A 20096-nucleotide genomic window follows, 5' to 3' on the forward strand; every position below is an offset into this window, starting at 1 on the left:
GCATGTTTTTGCGGGGAAGCGAGTCCCACATGTATTGTACTTATGGAGTGAGATAACCACAGGTTAATGGTTGCTCTCTTAGCCATGTGAAGAATCGTTACCTCTCAATTTTGGTTGAAGCGTGTGTGTTAGCCTAGTTGTGGGATGCATCCTAATTTCATTTTTTGCCCATTTGCATGAATGGAACTAATGACACTCTAGTCCAGCTCTTTGTAAAAGACCAACTTGATGTATCAGTGTCAGAAGGTCTTTGTTCCTCTAATATTTTAATCTAATTTCACCAATATATCAATCTTTTTATTCAGCAAGGAAACATTAATCAAAAGTGACAGTAAAGATTGTTTTTAGAAAAATATTTCAAATAAATGCTGTTCTTTTGAACTTTCTATTCATCAAAGAACCTATGATAATCTTATTAGGCTACTATTATTTTTACACATGCAACATTTTGTGCGTCCAAGCATAAAAACCATTAATGTCAATCTTATCAGAATATGAGGGTTTAGATAACAAACTAATATTGCACATGACTATATATGGTCCATCATGGGAACAGAACACACAGATGTAATCTAGTTAAAATCTTTAATGCTACACTAATGGAACTTTCAGTGCGAAACAGCTTTTTTCTGCTGCATGGCGCTGTCATGGTGCTCATGATAAAATATGCATGTCACTCGCCAAGATTCAACTGAGAGATGTTAGGAACTTCTTCCTTGATTTGTAATTGTTTGATTTTGGCTTTGCAATTTGATTTGTGCACTTTTGCAAGCTGCTTGGGTAGGCTAAGAGTGTAACATGTAAATGTTATATGTAAGGAAAGGATAGAATATCTGAAGGAGGAAGAATGAGGGAGGAGAGAGAGGGAGGGACTAGGAAGGAGAGAGGGGGTCTTCTATGAAAGCATCTTCTCTCAAGATGTGAAGGCTTTTTATCAGGCAAACAAATAAGGACGATTATTAAAGAGCTTTTTGACTTTTATTAACAGTCCTTGGGTTTTAGATTATAAAAGCGCAGGATCAAGCATTTGGACGGATATATCAGAAGCGTCAACGCTATATTTTTAAATAATTAACTAAACTTTTCAGACTAATACGTTGAAACACCTGGAGTGTAATTTTTGTGAATGCAGCAGTGCTCTGGAAAAATGTGGAACTGCATTACAGATTTCTTTACCTATGAGACGACCAAGTCCGTGGTGGTAAAGAGCTGGACCATCGGCATCATAAACCGTGTCGTCCAACTCCTCATCATCACATACTTCATTGGGTGAGTGTGTTTTAAGACAACATTTTACAGTGTCATTGAAAGAGACAGATTTAAGATTGAGCCTAAGTGTTTAAAAAAATCTGGTTTCTGTTTAAAAACCTAAGGAGAAATATACTGTAGTAAAACTGATTAATCATTACTGGACAGTTAAATGCCTTTATAGTTTATAGTTTTATTGTGGTAACATCACTGACGTAAAGCACTTTAAGAGGCAACTGTGTAAGTAGGAATTATGTTTTTGTTCTTAGTAAACAAAAGTATATAAATATATATGAAGAGTTCAGATGTAAAAGCCTGTAAATCCATCTGACATATTTCTTTACAATTAACATTTCTTTCTGGCTACTTTGTATAGGTTTCTATGTAAGTACTGGTACTTCTGATTGGGCTGAGGCTGGAATTTAGCGAGTTTAAAGTAAAAATATTTGATGGATGTATACTATGTGTCAGGAGCATTCACTCAGTATCATTATCTCTTTTTTGACCGAGATGGCTTTTAGCTGGTTTTGCATCTGAACTCTTCATATATATTTAAGTATATTGTAATATTTGTAAGTGTCTTACATTAAAGGAAGTAAAAAAGAAAGCTCAGTATTTAATCGCTCTGTATATCTTTTTTCCCCTCCCTCTCTCTATTTCCACCCTACCCAACCTTCCTCAGCTGGGTGTTTTTGTATGAGAAAGCATATCAAGTGAGAGACACAGCTATCGAATCATCAGTCATGACTAAAGTGAAAGGGTTTGGAGAGTATAACAACCGGATCATGGATGTAGCTGATTATGTCACACCTACTCAAGTAAATCTCAAGCAGTTGATATATATATATATATATGTGTGTGTGTGTCTATGTTTGTTTATATAACATATTACACTGTTTGATGACAGAATTGTCACCAAAAGATAATTAAAAAAACAAAATCTCACTCATGTTCTAATTTGGAAAATCTGTTCATAAATACAGTAAATTCTTTGTACTATTTGAAATTTAATTTATTTCATAGTATGTCTTTTTTTATGTATGTAATGTGTGTGTGTGTGTGTGCGTCAGGGGGCGTCAGTGTTTTGTGTCATCACTAAGCTCATCACGACAGAAAACCAAGTTCAGGGACACTGTCCAGAGGTGAGTGAGGACACTGAAATCTGTCAAGATGAATGAATTTGACTGATTCTTGTCTTTGTGTGTTCATACGTGTAACTAAAACTAACTAACGTTTATACATGTTACTCTTCAGAGTGAGTTGAAATTCAAGTGTGACAGTGACAGTACTTGTAAGAAGCTGATGTTAAAACCATCTAGCAATGGTAAGATTTCTCTTTGATCTTCTTTGTTGTCTTTGTGAGTTTACTGAAGGACCAAATCATTAGGAATCATTGCATTTTAACAATAAATAATTAAATTAATTATACTTGTGAATTATTCTGAATGTAATCTTAGTGTTTCATTGTTTTGTGATCCTGAAAGTGTCAAGGAAAACCTATTAAACTTAGTAATATCATAAAAATATAAATTGATTAAAATTTGACGCCCTTAATAGTCTATTTGTGCACAGCTCAAAATCATCACGTGTCCAATCCTGCTCCTGAAGGGCCAACAATTTGTAGGTTTTAGCTCAGATTAGCTCCAACACACGTGCCTGGAAGTTTCTAGTAGCTGTGTCCCAATTCAGAAGCTGCATCGTTCAAAGCATGTGGACTTCAAAGGCCACGCCTTCAGGGCCACGAAAGCCAGACTGGGCATTGTTAAATGGGACGGTCTAGACTACAGACTTTTTTTCGTCTACTAGCCATGACAGTTGCCACTGACAAGAGGCTGTAACATTAGTACTAGGCTTCTTTAAAATTTCAGTTCAACAATCTTTCTTTGTAATGTTAGATGTTTAATTTAGTTGTAACCCAGTACTTACATTTAAATGTGTAATCCGGCATTTTCGCTAAAGAAATTTAAAAATAAATAAATCATCGCTAGTGCACAGTGAACCTTAAGATAGTCTGGGCCCTGAAGTATCTATCTGTCCTTAATTGCCCAAAAAGGAACTTGGTTATTCGAAAGCAGCCTTCAAAGGATGCAGCCTCTGAATTGGGGCACAGCTAATGTGTCTGAAGACCTTGTTTAGCTGGTCCAGGTGGGTTTAATCAGGACTGTGGCCCTCCAGGAACATGTTTTAACAGTCCTGGTCTATCCACCTTATTCTTCAGCATGGAAGTAAGCTTATGGGTAAGACTTCCGGTTCATTAGCCGCTATGGGAAATAACGAGAAGAATAACAACGATCAGTAAACGGTAAAACTGTTTGCACTACAAACCAGTGTGTTCATAATTAAGATAATACATTAAAATAATATGGTAAGACACACCAATTTGCAATATCAAGCAGCAAAACAAGCTGTTTTGTACAGCTAAAAATAGCTGGACGCGCATGACACCTGAAGTCATACCCATAAAATTTTCAAATGGCCGCACCCACTCTTACAGTAAATATAAGGTGGATATTATATCCGTGTCTCAAGGGTTGCTGACTGGACGATGTGTGAACTTCAATGCTACCCAAAAAAACCTGTGAAATCAAAGGATGGTGTCCTGCAGAGATTGATGAAATTCAACCGTGAGTCAGCTTGTTAATGTACAAATCCATAGATGTGCGAATGGTTGAATAAAAGGACTGATGATGCTTTTTTTTTACTCAGGAACCCCATGATGGAGGTGGAGAACTTTACCATCTTCATCAAGAACAGCATACGCTTCCCACGTTTTAACTTTACAAAGTAATGGCAATCAAACACAAAGACAAATTGTTTTATAATAACATCTGCTTTTCTGTAAATTATGTTTTTTAATGAAAATCTCTCTTTTCCTTTCAGGGGAAACTTTTTGCCCAACATCAATAGTACCTACATAAAGAAATGTAATTTCGACTTTGAGAGTAACATGTATTGTCCAATATTCAAAGTAGGGGATGTGATCCGATTTGCACAGCAAGACTTTACCACTCTTGCTAAAAAAAGTGAGTGTTTATTTTATTGGATTTTTTAAAAAAATAAAATGGCTTCTGTACAACAATTCCATAATTGATAAACTTGAAAATGAAAATTCTGTCATTAATTACTCACCCTCTTGTCGTTTCAAAACAGTAAGACCTCCATTCATCTTCAGAACACAAATCAAGATATTTTGATGAAATCCAAGAGCTTTCTGACTCTGCAAAGAGAGCAATGCAACTGACATGTTCTAAGCCCAGAAAGGTAGCAAGGACATTAATAAAACTGTCCATGTGACATCAGTGATTTAAACTTAATTTTATGAAGCTTTGAGCATGCGTTGTGTAGTCTCCTGAACACGCGTCGAATCGATGAATAAAGTTATTTTTGTTTTATTTTCGCGCACAAAAAGTATTCTTGTAGCTTCATAAAATTACGGTTGAACCACTAATGTCAAATGGACTATTTTAACAATGTCCTTACTGCCTTTATAGGTCTTGAACATTTCAGTTGCGTTGCTGTCTATGCAGGGTCAGAAAGCTCTTGGATATCTTAATTTCTGTTCCGAAGGTCTTACAGGTTTGGAAAGACATGAGGGTGAGTAAATTAATGACAGAATTTTCATTTTTGAGTGAACTATCCCTGTAATTATCAGATGTAATTTGGTCAGTCATGTTTTTTCTCCACCAATGGTAATAGATTAAAAGAAGACATATTAAATACATGTATTAAATAACCGTTTTTTAAGTATCTAATTATAATTGTTGTATTTAAAAAAAAAAAAAATACAAAAAATTGCATTACCTTTATTTCTCCTTAAGTGCAAAGTCAAATTGGATTTGTGTAAGGTATCTCTCTATCTTTCTCTCAGGGGGGAGTTATAGGGATAAAAATAGCATGGGTTTGTGATTTAGACAAGGCAGATGATGAGTGCAAGCCAGCCTACTCTTTCACTCGCCTGGACGCCATGTCAGAGAAGACCACTGTCTCTCCAGGATACAACTTCAGGTTCTAGAAGCTTTTCTTTCCACCATAAGGTTGAATGAAGAATGCTGCAGTTTGCAGGGCTCTAATGCTACTGCATATGCACATACATCATTCACATGTTAATCACAAAGCTAATTCATAATGTTCAAAGTATTATCTATATCTATTACAAAAAGGCTGATAGGTTGTATAATGCTTATTCAAATCCTTTTTTGCTAACATGTCTAAATCTTTGTCCTTAGGTACGCAAAGTATTTTAAAATGGAGAACGGAACCGAGTATCGCACTCTGCTGAAAGCCTACGCCATCAGATTTGATGTGCTGGTTAATGGAGACGTGAGTTCATCTTTGTGTATACATGTTTGTGTATATTTTAGTTTATACTTCACTTCAAGTGTGAACATAATTTCTCATTAAATCTTCTCTTTAAAGGCAGGAAAGTTTGACATGATCCCAACTCTAATCAACATGGTTGCTGCGTTTACCTCTGTTGGTGTGGTATGTGTCTTCATTACTAGATTCTGTGCATGAACATTAATCAGTTTATTACCACAAAAATGTTGGATAATTACAATAATTTGGGATAATTTAGTAGAAAATGAACTTCAAAAGTCACAATAAAAGTCATTAGCTACTAAATGTGACAATAAAGCAACATCAGAATGAACAACACTAGAAAGTAATTAATAGGTGCAACCATAATAGTTAGAGAAACATTATTCTGTGCGACACCACAGACGTAAGCAGTGGGCCAGGAATGAACTTTTTTCATTAAGGGGCTATATTTTTTACATTTGTGAGGGAAATTTTTATAATCACCTTATTATTATAAAAACTATATGTTGTCTTTAACGTCAAATACTGAAATTTGCCCAATTACTTTAATCAATATTTTAAACAATAGACTATTTAAAATGGTATCTTAATTAACATGGAAAAAAAAACAAAACAGGAGCTCATAGGCATGCAGTATTATGACAAAATAATCATTAGATCGTTTTTGTTTTGTTTTGGGTGCGTCACATTCTAGCTTTACAGACAAAACATGTCTGTCCATGACGTTAGCTAAGTCGTGCACAAGTTATGCGAAAACTCCCGTTACAATCCCTGCAGCTACGAAATTAATCTTTTATTTACATCGTATCTGCACTGTGTTGTATATGATGAGGCGTTAACAACTCCACCATTTTTTAGCGCTGACTAATCTAAGCGCATCTGATTGGCCAATGCATTCCTAATTTCAACAGAAACGTGTTTGATTGGTTATAAGGCTCAAAGCTGCACAAAACAGCGTGTAAATCTGATGCAGTGTGATCAAATCTAAATGTAATTCTGTGAATTGACACTTTTCATTCATTTTCACAGCTGTGATATATAATTCAATTGTGCAGGGACAGTTTTGGCCTTTTGTCTTAAAGGGGTCATCGGATGCAAAGTTCACTTTTACATGTTGTTTGGACATTAATGTGGCAGCGTATGGCAGTGTATGTACACATCTACCCTATAATGATAAAAATCCATGCAGTGGTTTTTAATTAATCTATAAAAATAATATCCCCTTTTTCAAATCGAGCCATTCTCAGATGTTTGTCATTGTGGCGTCACACCGACAGAGGCCGCTCCTGCGATAGTTGATTGACCTGAGCGTTTTACCTCAGACCCACCTTACAACAGTCCGACCTTCATTGTTTCGATGCCGGAGCAGGGATGTAAGTTAGACAAGAATATCTCCGACTGAGCGATTGAGGTGTTGTGTTGCTGGATGTAATAATGAACATAGTGGTCATAATTTACTCCCGACATCTGAGCCGCTGAAGATGCAGTAGATTACGTTTGTTTGTGAAGGGAATGCGCCTCCCAAGCTATATATATCCGTCTATGTTCACGCAAATCATTTGTGATCCAGCTTCCCTTACAGCAGAAGTGAGTATAAGGGTTTTTTATGAATCTTTGCGATCACCTTTCCTAATAACATGCTAGTTAGCAAGTGTAGCGGCTAAATGCGGCTAAAGTAAACAGGCTCGTCACTCCACAGAGAGAAGAGAGGGGTGGGGTGAGCAAAGCTCATTAACATTTAAAGCAACCTTGACCAGAACAGGATGATATTTGCAGAGCTGATTTTGGCAAGGTAAAAAGGATGTTGTTTTACACAACCATTAAGAATTTTTAACCAAAGTATATTATAGACTTTTCATTAAGACCCTAAAGAATCATATCAACTTGTGGAAAATGGGCATCAGATGACCCCTTTAAATTTATAAGGTATTTTTCCCACAAGCCCTCACTAATTTCCAATCCTGTTAGTAAAATTCAGATATTTGCTAAAAGATAAGATTCATTTTTTAAATTTAATTAGTTATTATGAGATCTGGTTTGGTCACTTCATATTGCACCGCTGACTTTCCACTGAAATTGTTTATTTTTTTAATGTTTTATTTTAATTATTCAGTGTGCTTACATTTTTGGCATATAACATTCTTAGAAAAAATGTCAGTTAATTTAAGCAAATATGCTACCAGAGTTTAGTGTTGCAGACTTTACTGCAAATATGCTACCAGTTACTAAGCACAGCACTCTGACCACAGTTCTGACTAGTGTAATTACTGTATATGTGGCAAATAATGAAAATATGTTAAATCATCTGAAATGTGATCCTAATGAGAAGTGAGCAAACCGCCTGACTGGCCCCAGATCTTCAGGAAAGATCGATCAGTATAGACATAATTTACTTGCATAATGGAGACACTTTATAGAAACCAGGTATTGCCTCAGAGAACCACACACCAATTTACCTTTTTATATAACTGTATCCTTCATGACATCAGTTTTGTCTGCATCCTCATCTTGATCTAGATTGTTTTTGTCATTAATTAAAGCACATTCGGTAATGCACCAATTTTTTTTTTTTTTTTCTACTAATAATATTTTTAAAGCATTAGCATGTATTAGCATGGCATTCATAAATGCATACAAATGTTTTATTATTGCTCATGTTTAAAACTGAGTTAGTCACAATAGAAAATAATTATTTATGGGAAGATTAAATATCAGAATGTCCAAGAGCACATTCTGTAACCTGACACTTTTTCTTAATGTTCTTTATTTTAGGGTACAGTGCTTTGTGACATTATTCTGCTGAACTTCTTGAAAGGAGCTGACCAATACAAGGCCAAGAAATTTGAAGAGGTTTGCATTTTGCGAGCAAGTCGACAACAGCATTACATCTATCTAGAAAATGAAAATAATCTTTGCCTCACTCTCTCTCTTGCTCTTTTTCTAGGTCTCAGATTCACATATTCAGAGCAATAATTCATTTTACAGAACCAGAGACCAAAGCCAGCATTCAATCAAAACTGACGAGAAGTTCTCCAACGACTCTGGAGCATTTTCCATTGGACAATATAGTTAATAGTGCTGATCACAGCACATGGGGAAGGACTGAAAAAGTTCTTCATTAATTCAGTGCACTCATACGAGTCATAATTATGATCATTTTTTCCACTAAACCTAGACCTTTCCACATAGAACCGTCTAGACCAATATACCAACATTATGAATAAATAATCAAAGATTTACCTTCCATAAGCTATTAACTTCTAAAACTGAACTCCCTCCTACCCCAATTTTACATTTGCCTTAAACATAAGGAGTATTTTCACTTTATAGCCATGGCCCAAATCTTAAACATCTCAAAATCAATCAGTCAAAATGAATTATTTACCTGACTAATAAAAAAAACTACATTTTGTAAATAGTAACGTTAAATCGTAAGTAAATGTTCACACTTTATGTATGCTCATAGTGTTTGCATGGCCTTAAATAGTAATTAGTTAATTATATTTAATAGTTCATGTGATTGTATAGTATACACCCAAATGTAGTTATGCCGCTGTATGTGTTATTTTTATTTTGTGAATTATTGTTAAACTTATTGTTAAAGAATATCAGTCACATCTTTGGCTAAGTGTGGATGGAAACATTGCATGACCAACTTTTTCTGAACTAATACAAGTTGTTAATACTTTGTTTATACTACAACTAATTCCATTCGTTTGCTTGTAAACTTTGATGCAGGTTACGGGGAGGCTCAGGGCAATAAAAACAAATGTACATTTACCTGTCATTTGTAATATAAATAAACTGTTCTCATCTGAACTAGTGATTAATGACAGAGAAACAAGACTTACAAGATATCTCCATCGATGACTGAAAATTCACTTTAGGAGTAAAAAGTGCATGGCTAACATTACTAAAAGCATTTGGTTTTCAGTTTGAAGACTGCTGAATAAGTATCACAGTTCAAATGCAGTAAGAAAAAGTGAGAATGAGAAGGAGTTGTAAAAAACGAACGCCATATGAGTGTTTAGGAGAAATATAAATTTAGTAAGCTGAAAGAGAAGATAATAAGCTCTAGTCATTTTCTAAAAAACACCCATCGCAGTTTTTTTTATGACATTAAAGACTTGAGTATCTTCATTCAGCTTGTGATTTCCATTATCTGTAGTTTGCAATGTGAAAAGTAGAAGTTAAAATTTGAATAGATCAGCAACTGAGGCTGTAACCACATGGGACAGTGGTATAACGGTCTAGTGTGGGAAAGAAACAGGCTTTCTTAATTTAGTCAAACAACTGCAATAGGATAAAAGTGTTTAATGTGACCAAAATGCTTTCATATGACTAAATTTAGTCGATCTAATCCACAGATGATTTGTAATAATCATATATCTTTATTTATTTATTTATTTATTTATTTATTGCAATGCAATGAAAACACTTTCATGTGAAACTAGATTAGAGATAGTATTACTTTAGCCTCATTGAAATACTATTATACATTTATAAATGTTTTGGATTAGTTTTTATTTTTAGATTTTCTGTTTTCTTTTAATTTGTACTTAAAGTGTTAGATTGAGTTATTTTAGTACATCAGGTTACACCGACAACAAATGAAAATGAAATGAAATGATGCAACTAGCTCAAATTGAAGCTGAAATGTTTTGGTATTTTATTTTATTTTAGATCAGATTTTTTTTTAAAGTAATGTTGTTGTTGTTGTTGTTGTTGTTTAATGGTTTTAGTTTTAGTTCTAGTTAACTCTAATAACCCTGGTTATAGAAAGGGAGGAGTTGTGAAAAAGAATGCAATGACTTAAGACAAACTAAATGTTGTTATGAAGGGACATAGAAGACGAGAGAAAGGATTGCAGCGGTAAGTCCTCAAGAAAAACATTTGTTGTATTAAAAAAGCATAAAATATTATGTCATTATTGCATCTAGTTAGGCCTATATTTTTCTTGGTAACCATGTATTATTTGAACATTATTCCAAATAAATATATATATATATATATATATATATATATAAAAAAAGGAAAGAAAATCTTTCAATTTTTATTTTATAAAAAATAATGTAAGCTTCCACTAATAATGTTTTCTCTTTCACAGCATATCAGGAATGGAGTCTTTTAGCTTTTTACTGATAACTCTCCTCTTCGGAAGTGGTAGCTTCTTAACGATTGAAAGAGGTGATGTTGAATTCATATTTTATTTTCAAGCAATAAACACAGACTTTTAACTTCAACACTCTTAAAAAAGGTTCTTCATTGGCATTGCTGCTTGCATAACTTCAGTGGTTATAACCTTTCCACTGCACAAAATGTTGTTCAAATTATGAAACTATTTTTAATACTTATAAAAAAATGTGTTATTTTAAGAACTGTTCACTGAAAGGTTCTTTGGGGAACCCAAAATTCTTCTTCTACAGACCTTTTCCTAAGAAAACGATGAGCGCCGCCGTTACGAATTCTAACTTCCGATTGTATGCTCTTCTGTTCCGGTCTCCATAGGAACCCATTTAAATAGTGGCCATCTGTTTTTAATGTAGCTAACGTTGGCCACTTTCGTGTCATCTACACACTCATTCAACTTTGAGGAGTGAGGCACTGACAAATGACGGTCATTGGAGCCATGTGCTTTTTAAAATCATTTTAAAAAGTTTAATGTTAGATTATCAGCTCGGGAATATACGCTAACTTGATTAGAAACACTGGAGACCGGAAAAGCGAAGCATCCTTCCGGTTAAGACTCAGGCATGACTTCTGCGTTCAGGAAAAACTTCTGTTGCACCATTGTGAAAACACCCTTTATTTTTAAGAGTGCAGGATAAATTCGGAATGTAATGCTGTCGTTTAGATGAAGCTGCTGGACACAGAAATCTATCATCAGGCTGTGTTCTGCCTAAACCATGTCCAATGACTGGCTATAAGGATTGGTACAGAGTGGGGTCAGACTGTGTCAAATATTTCGGCAACCCTCTCACTTTCTCTGATGCTGAGGTGAGCAGTGTCAGTGGGATAAAATACACATTAGATACACAAAATGACATATGCTCACATTCTCTAAATTATTTCCTATTTTCTTTTGTTTTGACATTATTGCACTTCCTTTTTGTACAGTTCAGTTGCAGAAGCAAAGCCCCTGGTGCACACCTGGTGTCAGTGCATGACTCAAAGGCTATTGGTGATTTAATCTGCATTGTGGTCAAGTTAAACCCAGGCAACATTCGCATGTGGATTGGAGCCTTTAAGCTTTTTCAGGTAAATGAGACCAATTTACCTATTTTTTCTTTGTCAGTAACCTGTTCCTTAAAATGTTTTGTCTCCGTCTCACTCTCTCAGTCTGGCAGATTCATTTGGACTGATGGTTCCTCTTGGAACTATCAGATTTGGGCACCTGGTGAGCCCAGATACATCTCGAACTATGGAGACTGTGCGGAAATGAACTGGCTTTGTAAGTGTTTCGTTTTATCATTTTACCAACACTTCTATTTACTGGCAAAATCAAGTTATTATTCAAACTGTTCATTCTGTTAATTTAAACTTTTTTTACTTTTTTAGATGTTGGCAAGTGGAATGACGATGCATGTTATGTGCAAAAAAACTATGTGTGTGCCTTCAAAGTGATGACAGCTTTGATTTAAAGCAGGCCTAGACTGAACTGTTTTATCATTAAACCTTTAACATAAAATGCTCTGTTTAAAATGAATTAAAATAATTATAATAAACATAATGAATTGTTTTTGTATTGGACTGACTGGATTGCCTTAAAATACTACATAAATACATATTTGGGGAAAATATGCTTCTATTATGCTTCTAATATGCTTCTAAATATGCTTTCTATTTTTTGTCACCATACTATTACATGAATATTTCTAATCACATCATTACAGTTCTCATATCAGCCACTTGAAGGGGCTGTAGAAACCAACTGTGTTCCCCGAGTAGTCCCTGTTCAAATTACAGTTGCAAAGTATTTGTGGCCCTTATCAATCACAAGTTAAACTTTTGTTTTAGACTAACTTTTATGTGTCTAATTAAAGTTGACTAAACTTTCTGGGCAGCACGAACATTTTACGTATGTGTTGTGGTACTCCCATGAATGTGGGTCGAAGACTGACACAGAAGAGAAGACATTGTTGAATAAAGTTGTTATTTTTGTTTTCTTTGCACACGAAAAGTATTCTAGTAGCTTCATAAAATTAAGATTGAACCACTGATGTCACATGACTTTTTTAATGATGTCCTTACCTTTCTGGGCTATGAATGTGGTAGTTACATTGCTGTCTATCCAGGGTCAGAAAGCTCTTGAATTTCATGAATTCTCTTATCTTAATTTGTGTTCCGAAATGAACAAAGGTCGTACAGGTTTGGAAAAACATGAGAGTGAGTAATTAATGGGTTAATTTCCTTTAACGGAGTAGTTCACTTTCACTACTCACCCCCTTGTCATCCAAGATGTTCATGTCTTTCTTGTTTCTTGAGGAAAACATTTCAGGATTTCTCTCCATATAAAAGACTTTAATGGTGCCCCACAAGTTTGAATTTCCAAAATGCAGCATTTGAGTTTAAAAAATATATAAATTGTCAGTTTGTTTCAAAAATGACAGATCGTTTCACTAGATAAGACCTCTCTTCCTCAGCTGGGTTCGTTTACAGCCTCTTGAAGCTACATTTAAGCTGCATTTTGGAAGTTCAAATTTGGGGGCATCATTGAAGTCGACTATATGGAGAACATTCCTGAAATGTTTTCCTTAAGAAACATGATTTTGTTACGACTGAAGAAAGAAAGACATGAACATCTTGGATGACAAAGTGGTGAGTAAATGATCTGTATATATGTACATTTTTGTTCTAATCCTTTAACTGTGCTGTACCTAAATACATTATTATACATATTTTTATAGCATGCACACTATTTTTGACAGATTTATCATCTAGCTGTAATAGTGAACAAGAAATTACATTAAGTAATGCTTCTTGCAGCATAATGCTGTGTAATAAAAGTGGCTTTTGTGTTATCATGAGGCTGCATTTGTTAAGGGCATTTCATGTGTTAGAAATAACTCTGAAAGTAAGATTAGATTTGACAGTAAAATGTGAAGAAAAATGTGAGAGAAGCAGGAGGGGTTGTGAAAATGAAAGAGATGGCCAAACTTATAAACGCAACAGGTTTTTTTTTTTTTTTGGGGGGGTCCAAAACCAGTATCCGGTGTGACCACCATTTGCCTCACGCAGTGCAACACATCTCCTTTGCATAGAGTTAATCAGGTTGTTGATTGTGGAATGTTGGTCCACTCCTCTTCAATGGCTGTGCGAAGTTGCTGGATATTGACAGGAACTAGAACACGCTGTCGTATACACCGATCCAGAGCATCCCAAACATGCTTAATGGGTGACATGAATGAGTAACATGCACCTGTGTTCATATGCCTGCCCGTACCATAACCTCACCACCACCATGAACCACTCGATCCACAACGCTGACATCAGCAAACCGCTCACCCACACAACGCCATACACGCTGTCTGCCATCTGCCCTGTACAGTGAAAACCGGCATTCATCCGTGAAGAGAACACCTCTCCAAAGTGCCAGACACCATCGAATGTGAGCATTTGCCCACTCAAGTTGGTTACGATGATGAACTGCAGTCAAGGACGACGAGTATGCAGATGAGCTTACCTGAGACGGTTTCTGACAGTTTGTGCAGAAATTCTTTGGTTATGCAAACTGATTGTTGCAGCAGCTGTCCGGGTGGCTGGTCTCAGATGATCTTGGAGGTGAAGATGCTGGATGTGGAGGTCCTGGGCTGGTGTGGTTACACGTGGTCTGCGGTTGTGAGGATGGTTGGATGAACTGCCAAATTCTCTGAAATGCCTTTGGAGATGTCTTATGGTAGAGAAATGAACATTCAATTCATGGGCAACAGCTCTGGTGGACAGAGTACTAGTATGGCTGGCATAAAAATAAAGTACTATTATCATGCAAAAAGTGAAGTGAATAGAAAATAATTATGTACACTCTGTGTGTTCACATTTTAAGTTGTCACCCTGTGATGACATTTATACATCGGTCTACACTAGATTTGTGTAGCTAGTAAAAATGTGTAAAGCAATCAAGTCTATGAAGCATTCAGATTGTGAGCAACAGCAAATTTGGCATTTCACCAAAAGTCTTTTTTTTATTGCCTTTTTCTCTATCATGTTTTATAAATTGTATATCAATTGAATGTTTAAAGCCTCAAAATTCATCTTTGAAACCCATTTTAAAATCTGACATTGCATTACCACGGAAATGGTACTTCAAAGTCATATTAGAAAATGTATTTGTTCATGAATTATAACAATTTAAGTTATAGTGCACTTTCTATAACTTAGGTTGGTGCTCTTTAACGTCTATGTTCAAAAATGGGGGTGACAGTTAAAGGGTTAATGACTAATAATTTATTTTTATTTATTATTTTATTTAATATTAAAAAAAGATGTTGAACTGCAGTGACTGAGGAAAAATGACAATTCTGCCAAATTTAAACCAAATAATTTGTATTATTATATTTGAATGAATGTGAATTAAAATAAGTAAAATGATATTATTATATTATAGGTAGAAATTTTAAACAGAATTTTTTTTTGGAAGACTTGAAGGTGAACACTAAGACATTTTTAATTTGTGTATGAATTACAGCCACCCAAAATGCAAGCCCTGAAAACACAATGCATTAAAATGCCAACACTGTTAATGCAGTGCATTTTTTTCAGTTACTGCAATTCAACAGAAAACTAGTCATTCATTTACTTCCATATGACACATTTTGAACATGTTAGGAAACTTTCTCAACCAAAAGAAAATTCCCCATCTTTCCACAAAAATATGTGCTAAAAAAAAAACACTTTTCTATGATATTCTCTATTATTGCTTTATTCCAGTGATATGTGGATGCATAGGTTGAGTTTTACCTCTGCGTACATTAGTAGTTTTGTAAAAGTAATATATATTAAATATATTAAATAATTAATTGTGTAATAAATAGATTAGTAGAAAATTAGATTAGTAGAAAAAGTGGTTCTATGTGGTGTGTGGTGACACATCACATACACGCTGAAGATAAGGATGAGTGAGAGAAGAGGAGGAGTTGTGAGTATTAAATTAGGTGAGACAGATCAAATAGTTACTGAGAAGACAGTGTAAGGTCCACCAAACTGGCCCAACAAAGGTATCCAGTGGTGGCTGAAGGTTTCCTGCGTGTTAATTTAAATTAAATTCTAATCTGACTCCATTTTATTATGACCTGGTTGTTTGTCCATTTCTAATTATTATTATTCTGACCTGATTATTCTAGTATCCCTTTACTTTATATTTTACTCATTTTTTTAGGAATCTATGTTGCTCAGAGCATCTTGTGTCAGCTGGTCACAAACCATTTGTGAATTTTATGGGTCTGGCTTCCAGTCTCATCCGTGTCTAGCTATTTTTAGCTGTACAAAACAGCTTGTTTTGCTGCTTGATATTGCAAATTGGTGTGTCTCACTATATTATTTTAATGTATTATCTTAACCATGAGCACACTGATTTGTAGTGCAAACAGTTTTACTGTTTACTGCACATTGTTATTCTTCTCGTTATTTCCGTATAGCGGATAATGAACCGAAAGTTTCACCCATAGGCATGTTAAAAAAAGGTAGATAGGTTTAAGCAGTATCATGAACATTTATCTTCATGTATATTTAAAGAAGACCCTAAATGACCCTAATGAACTCCTCTGCAACAAAGCAAAAAAAGAGGTGCAAAGAACCAACATCATTGATTAATTTTGTAAGGGAAGGTAAAAAACCATTGACTACAGCAGGGATAGCCAACATCGGTCCTGGAGTGTGTTGTGATTCAGACTGAAATGAGAAAATTGCAGTGGGAATGAAAGTCTTTAATGTCCTAATAAAAAAAAATGTTTTCATTATATTAAAAATGTTCTAATTATATTAAATATATTTATGTTGAAATGCTTCAGTAACTAGATGTGTTTCCTGTGTGATGAAGAATAAAAAAACTGTTCTACACTCTTAAGTCAGTATAACAAGAGGAGGAGTTGTGAAATCGAATGCACAGGTATAAAATAAGGTGAGACAGAAGCAAAACTTATTGTGAGGACAGAAGCTGATGAACTGCAATGGTAAGTCCTTGTATATATATATATATATATATATACAGTGGCATGTGACAGTTTGTGAACCCCTTGCAGGATCTGTGAAAATGGGAATAATTTTAACAAAATAAGAGAGATCATAGAAAATTCATGTTATTTTTTTTACTACTGTCCTGAGTAAGACATTTTACATAAAAGATGTTTACATATACTCCAAAAAAAAAAAAAAAAAGCTGAAATTATTAAAAGAAGTTTGGGAACCCTTTGTTCTTAATACTGTGTGTAGTTCCCTGGATGATTTACGACTGTTTTTTTGTTTGTTTGTTTGTTTTGTGATGATTGTTCATGAGTCCCTTGTTTGTTCTGAACAGTTAAACTGAACACTGTTCTTCAGAAAAATCCTCCAGGTCCTGCAGATTCTACAGTTTTCCAGCATCTTTTTCATATTTGAAGCCTTTCCAACAGTGACTGTATGACTCTGAGATCCATCTTTTCACACTGAGGACAACTGAGGGACTCAAACACAACTATTAAAAAAGGTTCAAAGCTCACTGATGCTCCAGAAGGAAACACAATGCATTAAGAGCTGGGGGTGAAAACTTTTGAACAGGATGAAGATGTCCAAATTTTTCTTATTTTGTTGAAATGTCTTTTTTTTTTTTCAATTTAGTACTGCCTTTCAGAAGCATCAGAAGATACTTGCATGTTTCCCGGGAAGACAAATTAAGTAATTTACCTTTATCTTCAAATTCAAAAAGTTTTCACCCCCTGACTCTTAATGCATCGTGTTTCCTTCTGGAGCATCAGTGAATGTTTGAACCTTTTTTTAATAGTTGTGGTTGAGTCTCTCAATTGTCCTCAGTGTGAAAAGATGGATCTCAAAATCATACAGTCACTGCTGGAAAGCTTTCAAATATGCAAAAGATGCTGGAAAATTGAAGAATCTGCAGGACCTGGAGGATTTTTTCTGAAGAACAGTGTTCAGTTTAACTGTTCAGAACAAACAAGAGATTTGTGAACAACTATCACGAAACAAACAAACAAACAAAAAATAGTATTTTACCACACATAGTTATTAAGAACAACAAACTTTTGAAGGGGGTTATTTTAATAATTTTAGCTTTTTTGTCTTGTCTACTATATGTAAACATCTTTTATGTAAAAAATCTTACTCAGGACAGTGCTAAACAAAAAAATAAAATAAAAATAACATGCATTTTGTATGATCTCTCTTATTTTGTTAAAATTATTCATACAGATTCTGCAGGGGAGTTCCCAAACTTTCACATGCCACTATATAAACATTTGAGCATGTTGGTCAAAAATAATGTTGTTAATAATCATATTCCACTTCAGTTCAAATCAGGATCAACTAGCGTTCTGTTGCTGACTCTCCTTTTTGGGAGTGGAAACTTCTTAATAATGAAGAGAGGTAACATTTAATTCATATTAAAATATATTTATGTTGAATTTTCAACCCATTACTTCAGGCCAGTTCTGTAATGAGCCTCTGATAATAATTAAAGTTAAACCAGTTGTCACTAACAAAAAGCATGTGACCATATAATTTGTGCATATGGTTTGTAAAGTATTTGAGTACACAGCTTTGAGTACACAGTGACCGAATTAGTAGATTAACAGAGTGATATATAAAAAGTTTAACTTTCGAGCAGGTAAGACATACTACACACATATCATATTTATGAAATTCTTAGAGCTCAAATGTGTAATTCTGTCATTTAGGGTTTGCTGCTGGCCGTACAAATGTCACTGTGCGGTGTCCTAAGCCTACAAGTTGTAATGTGAACGGCTTCGAAAAGCACTGGTACAAAATGGACAATTACTGTGTCAGATACTACGACCAGCCTCTTAACTTCACTGATGCCGAGGTATTTTTTTGTCATGTAATGTTACAAAAAAAAAAAAAAAAAAAAAAAAAAAAAAATCAATGTAATTTGTAGTCATTAAATGCTCTTCCTTTTTTCATGTCCAGTTCAGCTGTCGGGAGAAAGCCCCTGGTGCACACCTGGTGTCAGTGCATAGTAAAAATCAAAATGAACTCTTGCTCTACATTGTGAAAAAATTCAACCCAAACAACCTGCGCATCTGGCTTGGAGCCTTTGAATTATTTCAGGTAAAAAGAAAAGACCTGAAAAAAAAGAGTGTTCACAAATAGGGAGAGCAAAGATAAATTATCATTATTTCCTGATTTTCAGTGACATTTCAACAAAAAGATATTGAACTGCAGTGACTGAGGAAAAATGCACTGCAATGTTGACAATTGCCAAATTGAAACCAAATAATTTCACAAATACACAGTGTTCACAAATAGGGAGAGCAAAGATAAATTATCATTATTTCCTGATTTTCAGTGACATTCTTCATTAAAATCTTCTCTCATTCACTCAGTCTGGTAAATTTCTTTGGCTTGATGAATCCTTCTGGGACTTTGAAATTTGGACAACTGGTGAGCCCACCAACATATACAGTAGCAAAGAGGAATGCCTGGAGATGAACTGGAAAGGTAAGAACAGAGAGACCCTAATGGGTTATAAGATAATCACATTCAATTTTAACTAAATGTTTTGCTAAATGATTTATTACAGTGATGCTCTGAGGAATATGTAGTGAGACACACTGCAGAAGGTACAATAATCTTTTACTGTCCCTCACATTTTCAGAGACTGGTAGATGGAATGATGACGCTTGTTCTTACAAGAAAAACTACATTTGTGCCTTCAAAATACCATCTTGAAACCAGGCCCTGAGAAGATGGAGTTTTATCTGGGTATCATCCCATTAAACTTTCTGAATAAAATGATTTTCTCTGCATCAACAAAAAAAATCTAAAATAATATAAAACATATAAAAAAAAAATATATAAAACAATTCTTCAGATAACTTTAAAATGATAATAAAGAGCATTTGCAATCAAAATTATCAGTTGATTTTGTTTTTTTTTTATTGTATGTCTGATTATAATGACCATAAATATTAAGGAGACCAGATTTCTGAAATAGAAACTGGGGACAGTAGTCAAAATGCCATTTAAATCTCTCTTGTGATTATCTACAATTTAAAAAACAGGGACAATATATTTTTGGACTGTTTCCCCATATACTAATATAAATAATTATAATAAATGATGTTTGTGAGTCAGACTGACCCTTGTTTTAGCCCAGCAAAAATCACACTATGAAAAATAGTAAAGAAACTACTGCAAGCGAACAGATCAAAACAGTATTACATAATAAAATTATGACTTTACAAATCCACATTTGTATTGTTTTGGAACATCCACATGTTTGTTTTGGAAATGTATCTTTACTTTCCCTAATTAGGGTTATTATTTTGTATTTTAGGCTCATTTTAAGCACAAAGTACATT

At 34.5% G+C, this 20096-nt stretch overlaps 3 protein-coding genes across 3 annotated transcripts; all 3 read left to right on the forward strand.

Moving 5' to 3' along the window:
• The first annotated feature begins 904 nt into the window (after positions 1-904).
• Positions 905-9312, forward strand: p2rx3b (purinergic receptor P2X, ligand-gated ion channel, 3b). The gene is given in 13 exon segments (XM_051112924.1): positions 905-1269; positions 1931-2066; positions 2319-2390; positions 2503-2572; positions 3778-3818; positions 3820-3872; positions 3955-4032; positions 4129-4265; positions 5112-5253; positions 5475-5568; positions 5665-5730; positions 8341-8418; positions 8513-9312. Coding segments are annotated over 13 exon segments (1239 nt in total). The 5' UTR covers positions 905-1126; the 3' UTR covers positions 8642-9312.
• A 1097-nt stretch (positions 9313-10409) lies between these two features.
• Positions 10410-12302, forward strand: LOC127167044 (lectin-like). The gene is made up of 6 exons (XM_051112857.1): positions 10410-10440; positions 10676-10755; positions 11423-11565; positions 11686-11826; positions 11908-12019; positions 12127-12302. The coding sequence occupies exons 2-6, from the start codon at positions 10686-10688 to the stop codon at positions 12207-12209; spliced, it is 549 nt and encodes a 182-aa protein (XP_050968814.1). The 5' UTR covers positions 10410-10440; positions 10676-10685; the 3' UTR covers positions 12210-12302.
• A 4357-nt stretch (positions 12303-16659) lies between these two features.
• On the forward strand, positions 16660-19640 carry LOC127167027 (lectin-like). Its single transcript, XM_051112832.1, has 6 exons — positions 16660-16736; positions 18066-18141; positions 18453-18598; positions 18703-18843; positions 19119-19233; positions 19391-19640. Exons 1-6 carry the CDS (start codon positions 16734-16736, stop codon positions 19462-19464), a joined length of 555 nt encoding a protein of 184 aa, XP_050968789.1. The 5' UTR covers positions 16660-16733; the 3' UTR covers positions 19465-19640.
• The last annotated feature ends 456 nt before the right edge of the window (positions 19641-20096 follow it).

The sequence above is a fragment of the Labeo rohita genome, chromosome 1 (assembly GCF_022985175.1).
Source record: "Labeo rohita strain BAU-BD-2019 chromosome 1, IGBB_LRoh.1.0, whole genome shotgun sequence".
NCBI classification, from domain to species: Eukaryota; Metazoa; Chordata; class Actinopteri; order Cypriniformes; family Cyprinidae; genus Labeo; species Labeo rohita.

Coding starts and splice junctions, on each gene's coding strand:
- LOC127167044 (XM_051112857.1), top strand. CDS start 10,686: ATGGAGTCTTTTAGCTTTTTACTGATAACTCTCCTCTTCGGAAGTGGT. Junction 10,756..11,422: donor CTTCTTAACGATTGAAAGAG/GTGATGTTGAAT, acceptor GCTGTCGTTTAG/ATGAAGCTGCTGGACACAGA. Junction 11,566..11,685: donor TCACTTTCTCTGATGCTGAG/GTGAGCAGTGTC, acceptor CTTTTTGTACAG/TTCAGTTGCAGAAGCAAAGC.
- LOC127167027 (XM_051112832.1), top strand. Junction 18,142..18,452: donor CTTCTTAATAATGAAGAGAG/GTAACATTTAAT, acceptor TCTGTCATTTAG/GGTTTGCTGCTGGCCGTACA. Junction 19,234..19,390: donor CCTGGAGATGAACTGGAAAG/GTAAGAACAGAG, acceptor TCACATTTTCAG/AGACTGGTAGATGGAATGAT.